The sequence below is a fragment of the Nannospalax galili genome, unplaced genomic scaffold (assembly GCF_000622305.1).
Source record: "Nannospalax galili isolate Female #2095 unplaced genomic scaffold, S.galili_v1.0 scaffold154, whole genome shotgun sequence".
Taxonomy (NCBI): Eukaryota; Metazoa; Chordata; class Mammalia; order Rodentia; family Spalacidae; genus Nannospalax; species Nannospalax galili.
In genome coordinates this window covers 460,855-469,714 of record NW_008335281.1, presented here as the reverse complement: position 1 = coordinate 469,714, position 8,860 = coordinate 460,855, and the positions used below count along the sequence as shown (strand labels likewise).

The window sequence follows — 8,860 nt, the reverse complement described above, 5'->3', positions numbered from 1 at the left end:
AGTGCAACCAATTATGACTAGTAATAATCAGATGCATAGAGATTAAAGATACATGTGCAAACGTGTGTTAGCATTAAAAATGTAGAAAACAGCATATCTTAAAATGAAATGGAGATCTTCTTTAAAGGGTAAAAACTCATTCAATTTTATAAAAAAAAATGACTTTCATGAATGTAATATTCACATTTGGATATTACAAATATAGTTTAATATTCATCTTTGTGATACTTTCCAACTTTTTAAAATATTTTATTTATTATTTTTATTTTATGTTTATGAATGTATTGCCTCCATGTATATGAGTGTACCCATGTCGTGCAATGCGGCAGAAGTCAGAACAGGGCTTCAGATTTCCCTGGAACTGGAGTTAAGAACAGTTCGTAGCTGCCATGTGGATGCTGGGAATCGAACCCAGGTCCTCTGCAAGAGCAGTCAGTGCTCTTAACTACCAAGCCATCTCTCCAGCTCCACTTTCCACCTTTTTGAGGATAACAGTAGTTGGTTCTTTCTGGTATATTATAAGGATATTAAACAATTATTGTTGTTTCTAGAGCACATGGATCAGAGTGGGTTGTTGCATTACCTAGCTGTGGTGTGCAAGAAATATCATGGAAATAAATGGGAGTGTTTAACTGTTACAGGGCAAGGGACACATGGTGGCTGCCTTTTAATATGATCATTCAAATTTATTTCCATTTCTAGAAGTCATCAAGAATCGAGGGAGGTGCAGAGAAACACATAGCTCAGTGCTAGGAAATTAGCAATTCAGACTGACCAGTGATGGAGTGGAAGGCCTCCACTTGAGCGTACAAACATGACATGGGCTTACTCTGTACTCTGCTTAGCCCACTTCCTATGCTACCCCTCTCTGAAGTCTCATTTCTGTAAAGTATTTCCTCTCTCATTTGACTTTGAGTCCCTAGTACCATACATGGTAACTAGATGCTTGGTAACTGGATGGATAAAAGAACGGAAGTAAACAGTGGCCAGTTCTGGGTTTTCAGATAGTGAGGCATTTCCATGATAGAATCAAGACAGATCTATTGTATGTCCTTCATGATGCTGTGCATTCCTGCTTTGAGTAGCTAACTTTATGAGATAAATTGCTCTAAGTTAGATGAGAGCAGACAGGTTTTTAGTTGATTATAGCTAGAAAGTATTTTTCCTATAATGTGAAATTTTAGTCCTAGACATTGCTTGCATTTAAACAAAATAGTTGGTTACAGAGTGTTTAGAGACTCGTGGAATGATTACTTGACTGGTTGTTTTTGGAGAGTTTTAGTCAGGAATGAAGAAAAGTGTAATGTTCAAAGTTGAGAGGTTTAAGAAAAGAATAAAATAAATGAAAATGATGCTATTGAAGTTTTGAAAAGTTGACATTTTTTTCCCCAGTTGCCATAGATCTTGAGATGTACTGGGTTGAATGCCAGTAAGTAATATTCCCCTCTGTTATTATGTTTGATTTAGGCTGATTCAAAAGTTATTGAGAAGTGGATGGATGGTGTGAAAGACTTCTTGATGAAAGAGCAGGCTGCCCAAGGAGATGCCCTGGGTCTACGGAGGCAGCTTGACCAATGTGGGGTGAGTTCTACTCTCCAGCAAGCTTGCTGGGTTCAACACTTTCTTCTAGTTCTTTGTTATTTGATATTATTGAAATTGTAACAATAAGGCATATAAGTCTAGATAAAGTGTCTTTTATTATAATGCTTTTATTTTGGCTTTCTAGTTAAAAAGAAAGACAGACTGTTCACATATTTCTTGTTGGCTGTGGCTATAGAATTTGGGACACGAAAAGAGCAAATTTAGTTTGTCGAGAGCAGCTCTTCTGTTGCAATGGTGACCTTAATGTAATAATTATGGGTCGTACATTGATCTCATTGTACAGCATGATGAGCCTTTAAGAAAAGCATATTTAACGAATGAAATTTGCTTGTAATACTGCTTCAATTCATGCTCGATGAAACCATTAGGTTTTTCTAAATTAATTAAAAGTAGTATTTCCCACTGAGATTCAAGTGTTTCTAATCTAATTTAGCAGATGGCTGTATTAAGTGCCAGGTGAAATGAATTTCTTGAGGCGAGGTATTTCTTAAGTAGTTAAAAGTCCTGACTCCCAAGCAGTATGTCCTTATAGTATCTGCAGGGAACCAGAGGTAGATATGATTATGGGATCTGCTTATACAGGAGTAAACTCAGCATAGGCTTATTTTATGTATTCAGGCATTTGTTAATGAAATAGAAGCAATTGAATCATCTCTGAGAAACATGAAAGAAATAGAGACTGATCTTCAAAGCTGTCCAGTCACTGGAATCAAAACATGGGTGCAGACAAGAATAGTTGACTGCCAAGTTCAACTGGAGAAATTCAGCAAGGAGGTGAGCTTCTCAACTTCACCAGGAAACAAACACACTGACTGCTTCTGACCAAGAAAACCAAATTGAAAAGCACTGGTCTAGGACTAATTTCTGAAAATTCACTCGTACACAGACACGGACATAGATAGACACAGACAGACAGACAGGAATGAAAGCATACATACAGACACACGAATAGACCCAGACACACAAATATAGACACATACACACATATAGATGTAGACAGAGACACACAGATACATACAGACACAGATATACACACACAGACACATAACATACCTACTTACACAGAGACATAGACAGGCACAGACACATACATATCTACTCACACAGACAGAGAGACACACACACAGACAACATACACATTAAGTCCAACTGGACTCAAGACTTTACTTTTCTTTTTGTTTTAAGCCCTGCGTGACACTTGTCTCTAGAACATTTTGAGTGTTATTCCCTAATTATAGCTATTACTCTTTTATTCAGAGGATATTTATTGATCAGCTGTTGATTCATATTTTGCTGATTAGTGCCATCGTCAGGCCTCATTCTATGTACTGGGACATAGCAATGACCAGGGACACATTCTGTGAATGATGAATATTGTCAGTGGGAACAGGTGGGAGTTTAGAATAAGCAGATTATTTCTAATGGGGGTGGCCACAGAATGGCCTGCTGGGATTGGGACACTGGAATAAAGAACCGAGTAAAGGAAAGGATGGGCCTTGGCTGATTTGGGAAAGAACATGTTGTATAGGGAAATACATGTTTTAAAGCTCAGCAGAAGTGAGTGTGGTGTGTTCCTTGAAGAACCAGGACACTGCAGTTAGAATAGGATGAGGGGAGCTTGTGAACTGGAAAACAGGAGTGCTTGAAGTCAGGAGGTAGGCAGAAGGTGAAGGAGATGGGTCTTGGGGGTACGTGCTCTGGTTTGGATTCCAAGTATGATGTCAACCAGTTTTTGAAGCATAATTTAAAATTTTATTTTATTACTGTGTGCATGCAAGTGCATGTGTGTGTGTGTGTGTGTGTGTGTGTGTGTGTGTGTGTGCATGCGTGTGTGCTGGCACATATGCATGGTGTGCATGTGGAGATGAGAGGAAAACTTGTGAGTCAGTTCTGTTGTACCATCGTACCATTGTGTGGGTCCCAGGGATCAACCTCAGGTCATCAGGTTTGGTGGCAAGCACCTTTACCTGTTGAGCCATCTTGCCAGCCCAAGTTTGAGAGCTTTGAGCAGGGAACTGGCTATGATAAATCTTTTAAGGTCCCTCCGGCTTTTGTGTGGATGATTTTGCTTCAGGAAGTCAGGAATGAAAGCATAGAGAAGGCTTAGGAGGTCACTGCAGACTTGAAGAGAGGATGACCTGTTGTCTGGAGAGATTGGCTTGAGGGCATGAGAAAGACTAGGTTTAGACTGTCTTTTGAAAGAGATGGGGCTCGTGTAGAGAATGATGTGTGATGGGATGGCTCAGGAGTTTGGCCAAGCTTCTACTCTGTGTGGTTGGTGATGCTGTTTTTCAGAATGAACACTCAGGAGGTGCTTCTGATGGGAGAAAAATACTTCCTGCTCTGAGGGTTAAGGTCCAGATGGTTTTATCAATGGTGCTTTTTAAAAAATTTTTTATAGTGTATTTGGAGAAGAAAAACCAGTAATGGAAGTAAATAAAGCCAGGGGAATGTTGAATTTCAGGAGAGGGTGGAGAAAGGTTTTCAGTGTCCCTCCTGGACTGCTGAGGTTATCTTAACTGAAAATCAAGCTTTAACTTAAACAAGATGCTGTTTTTTTTCTTTTAAAAGACAGAGTCTTACTATAGAGCCCTGGCTGCCCTGGACCTGGAAATTGCTGTGTAGACCAGGCTGGCCTTGAGCTCACAGGGATCCATCTACTTCTGCGTCCTAAGTACTGGGATCAAAATTATGTACTACCACATTCCCTAAGATGGAGGATGTTAATGACCCTGAAAGGTGCATTCCCTGGCATGATAGAGAAGGAAGTCATGCTGGACAGTGGAGCAGCAGATGGAAAATGAGGAACAGGGACACGTGGGGCCGGCTTTGAAAGATTCTGCTTTTTCTGCCGGGAGTTTGGGTGGGTAAAGAAATAGGGCAGGACCTGGAGATAGGGGAGCTGAAGAAATTTTTTGTCATGTAATAATGAGAGGCAGTGCAGGATGCTTTATGTCATAGGGAAAACCTTCAGAAGGGGAAAGTAATTAATGCAGAAACTGAGTAAGTTAAGAAGTTAACCTATTACATGACGGGGGCTGAAGGCCACTGTGGGAATTCTGGGATGGGTATGAGACAGTTCCCTCACACCAGCTGAAGGGAGTCTGCCCTTGCTGATGATGAATCCACAGAGCAGGCTGTGTTTGATGACTTCAGTCTCCTTAGTGAAATAATGATGGTTCATATGCAGCTGAGAGAGTAACATGGTTGAAAACTGGAGAAAAATGAGAAATCATCCCTATTCCACAGATCATCTTGAAGAGCTCATTTTTCTTCATGTAATGCTTTTTGACTAAAGTGTATAAAGGAAAAACTTACTGGCATCAGTCAATATTTTGTTTGGTTCTTGTTTTGGTCCAACTTCTTCATTTTGAACATATTTAAATGTGAAGAAAAATTAAAATAATGGTAATTATTTAATTGTTTAAAATAAAGGGAAACACTCATATGCCTAGTCCAAGATTTGTCAATAGCTAATCTTTTATCACATCCTCTCTCTTTCTCTCTCTCTGAAGATGTACTTTTGACAGGAAATTGAAAATGTGACATATCACAGTAAAACTAAAATGCCATTATCAAACTTAAGGAAATAATCTTTTGGCAATATCATTTAATATCCTACCCACATTTGTATTTCTGTATTTCTTCTAAACTCTGATCCTATGAGTGGCTGTGGTTTTTGTGGAGGTAAACGACAGAATATGTCCTAAGTGGTAGTGAGGAGCAAGCAGCTCTCTCTCTCTCTCTCTCTCTCTCTCTCTCTCTCTCTCTCTCTCTCATCATTTCAGTTCGTCCAGTCAAGTTGACACCCAGAATTAGCCATCATAGGATCACAGGTGTGTACTGAATCCTGTCATTTTTATTTCTGTTTACATTCTTGATACAGCTGTACTTTCCACAGTTATACATTCATTGGATTTCTTTCTGCAACCCCTTGTGTGTGTTTTTTGTGGGGGTAAACAACAGAATATATCCTAGGTGGTAGTGAGGAGCAAGCAGCTCTCTCTCTCTCTCTCTCTCTCTCTCTCTCTCTCTCTCTCTCTCTCTCTCTCGGTAATGCTGAAAGAAAAGCCACCTGTCTATTTATAGGACTGTGATTCTGTCTAGAGAGAGGTAACTGGAAAGCCACTCACTGTCCCTAATCACACCCCTATGAGTGCTGTCCTTTTCCTGTTCTGGCCTCTGGTTACTGTCAGCTCAGCAGCTGAGCTACTCTGGTGAGGTGGCCACCACTGTGATGTGTAATTTGAGCAGGAGGTTGGATATGTCAAGGAAAGGTTGGAGTATGCCTGTGCAACAGGATCTTCTTTCACAGTGAGTTAGTTTGTGGTTAGGGAGAGGAACTCTGAAAATATTTCCAGGCTTCTCTGGAGTACTTACTTAAGTTATTGAACCTGATTTAGACAAATAGCTACTTTCAAATGTAACTTCTACTTTCTAAGCAAAAAAAATTATGGCAGTGCTTTATGAAAATCTTTATTTTTTATAAAATTGTTTTTATTTTATATGTATGAGTTTTTTACCTGAATGTATGTATGTATACCATGTGCATGTAGTGCCTGTGGAGGACAGAGAAGGGCATCAGATCCCCTAGAACTGGAGTTGCAGACAGTTGTGAGCTGTCATGTGGGTGCTCTGGACTGAACCTGGGTTCCCTGCAAGAGCAGCCAGTGCTCTTATCTGCTGAGCCATCTCTCTCGCATATGAATATCTTGTATAATAGTTCTTTCCATCCACTTTTAAAAAAGTGCAACCTTAATGGTAACTCTGTTATAATAGGGGAAAAATGGACATTTTCATTGCTCCCTGTTTTTCTTTTTAAAATAAGTAGTGTTGTGATGTATATGCTTTTATTACTACAGGTTTGGTTCCTACATCTGGAATTAAGTTTGTTAGAAAAAGCTGGAACTGAGCTAGAAGGCTCCTTTCTGCTGACTAGCTTTCATAATGTTGGAAGGTGCTATGCAGGCTCTTGTGGGAGAAAAGGCTCAATAATTTCATACAGCTGTGAACCCTATGGACTGTATTTTCAAAATGATAATAAATATTTTTAGATTAGAGTCCTATCAAAAATGTTGTATGGAATTCTTTATATTTTCATTATTACTTATATTCTTTGCCATCAGCACAAGATGAATAAAAAGTTTTACTTGACAATTAAAATAGAAGACTCTTTGTGGAAATTTACCACAGTGTCTTTAAATGTTATAAAGTAGAACTTGACGTTTGACTTATTAACATTTATTTGCTGGGGGGGAATGGCTTTTCCTTTCTAGATTGCTATTCAAAAGAGTAGGTTGTCTGATAGTCAGGAAAAAGCTGTGAACTTGAAGAAGGACTTGGCTGAGATGCAGGAGTGGATGGCCCAGGCAGAAGAGGAATACCTGGAGAGGGACTTCGAGTATAAGTCTCCCGAAGAACTGGAGAATGCTGTGGAAGAAATGAAGGTGAGGTGGTACCCTAGCTCTGGCGCCTCCCCACCCCTTTATGTCAGTCCGTCCATTGCCTACCTTACTGTTAAGAACCATATGTACACATCGTCTTTCATATTATTTATTTTTTTAAATTTTATGTGTATGAGTGTATTGCCTGCATATTAAGGGTACCCATGTCATGCAATGCCTGCAGAGGCCAGAAGAGGGCATCAGATCCTTTAGAATTGGAGATACGGATGGTTGTTAGCCATCATGTGGGTGCTGGGAATCGAACCCAGCTCCCCTGGTTCCTCTTAACCCCTGCGTCTCTCCAGCCCCTATAATAGGATTTTTAAATTAAAAACAACATCAGAGGATTAACTGTGGTAATTTTAGTTGGAAGGCAAGCTAACACAAGTTCTCTGGTTCACCTTGATCCTGAAGTTGATTCTATGAAGTCCCTGGACACATTCTCTTAGTTTGGAATCTTGTGGAGCCATAGAGAATGGCTCAGAACTTCTGGTCGTTGGCGTGCAGAGGAACTGTGAATTTTCTCTTTATTGTGGTAAATATACATCCTGTAAAATTTGCCATTTTAGCACTTTCTAAGCGTATACATAAATTCCAGTTGTATCCGTTATATTCATGATGTTGTGCAATTTCTACCACTATTTCCAGAGGTTTCCAGGAAGAATTATTTTGGGTAAGGAAGGAGGAGGACAGACTCACAGCTTGCTTAGGCGCTATTATGATTTCAGTAGGTTTAGTTCCAGTCAGTATCTAGGGCACAGAACATCCTTAGAGCAGGAGACAGGGCCGCGGAAAGATGGTAGATGAGGGCAGGTTGGATTCACGGGGCATGTAGCTCCAGAAAATATGTATTCCTGTGTCAATAGTCTTATTTGTAGCATGAAAGAACTGGGCCTCAATCCCATGCCACTTCAGCTGCCCTTCAAGCCAGAGGAGATAGTGTCTTAAAGCCCCTCCCATCCTTTTTTCCTTCTACATTAAGCAACACAGACTTGAGCTACCCCACAGTTAACTTGCTTAAGAGTCTAGCTCAATCACAATTTTCTGTGCAGGTATTTTTTAAAAAAAAGGTGGATTGGTAGGACATTCATATACATTATCTTGAGCCAGTCAATCTGAACAGATAGTTATCGAAGTTGTAACACTGTCCCTGAGGCATTTTCTAATGTAGCTCTTTTTGAAAAAAATTCTTTTTTTAGCATAGGAAGTATTCTAAAGGTAATCTACCATTTAAGATGATCTGACTTCATTTACTGTTACATGATTGGCATTATAGTTGCATGCTGTTTTTGAAAGTCATTGTAGTTGGGAGTTGTGAAAAATGAGATTAAAATCCTTGATTGGGCAACACTCTTTATTTTTATTCTTCAAAACAGCCATTAGGAATTTAAAAGGCACTACACTTAATTACTTTTCCCTCTCCCCAGGGGACCTGAAAGTCATTAAGCAGTAAAGAAAGCTGAAAGGGAAAGTAAGAGAGTTTCAGGTAGATTTTCCTACACCTGAGATTATGGCCTGGAGTACCAAGAGAGAGCTGGGAAGCAGCCATTTCTAAAGGCCAGGTTTTGTAACTTTATCATCTTTAAGAAGAAAAGAAATGTTTAAAAGATTTGTGGGACATTTTAAAGGTCCTTCTGTCATGGTGCTTCTCGTTTTGTGGGGGATTTATATATGTATTTCATTTTAATATACATATTTTAATATATATATATTCATTTCAAACCTCCTGTGGCCATTTAAAATGAACTTACTTCACTTCTTATCCTGGACCCAGAATTTGAAAATATTTCATGTCAGTAAACACTATTTAAGGT

General features: G+C 39.4%; 1 protein-coding gene across 1 annotated transcript in view; it reads left to right on the top strand.

Annotated features, from left to right (window-relative positions):
- Utrn (utrophin) overlaps positions 1-8,860 on the top strand; it is a gene marked incomplete in the record, with an annotated part of 557,450 nt that overhangs the window by 186,238 nt on the left and 362,352 nt on the right. Inside the window, 3 exon segments of the mRNA XM_029561956.1 lie at positions 1,468-1,581; positions 2,221-2,376; positions 6,879-7,049. Coding sequence (XP_029417816.1) covers positions 1,468-1,581; positions 2,221-2,376; positions 6,879-7,049 — 441 coding nt within the window.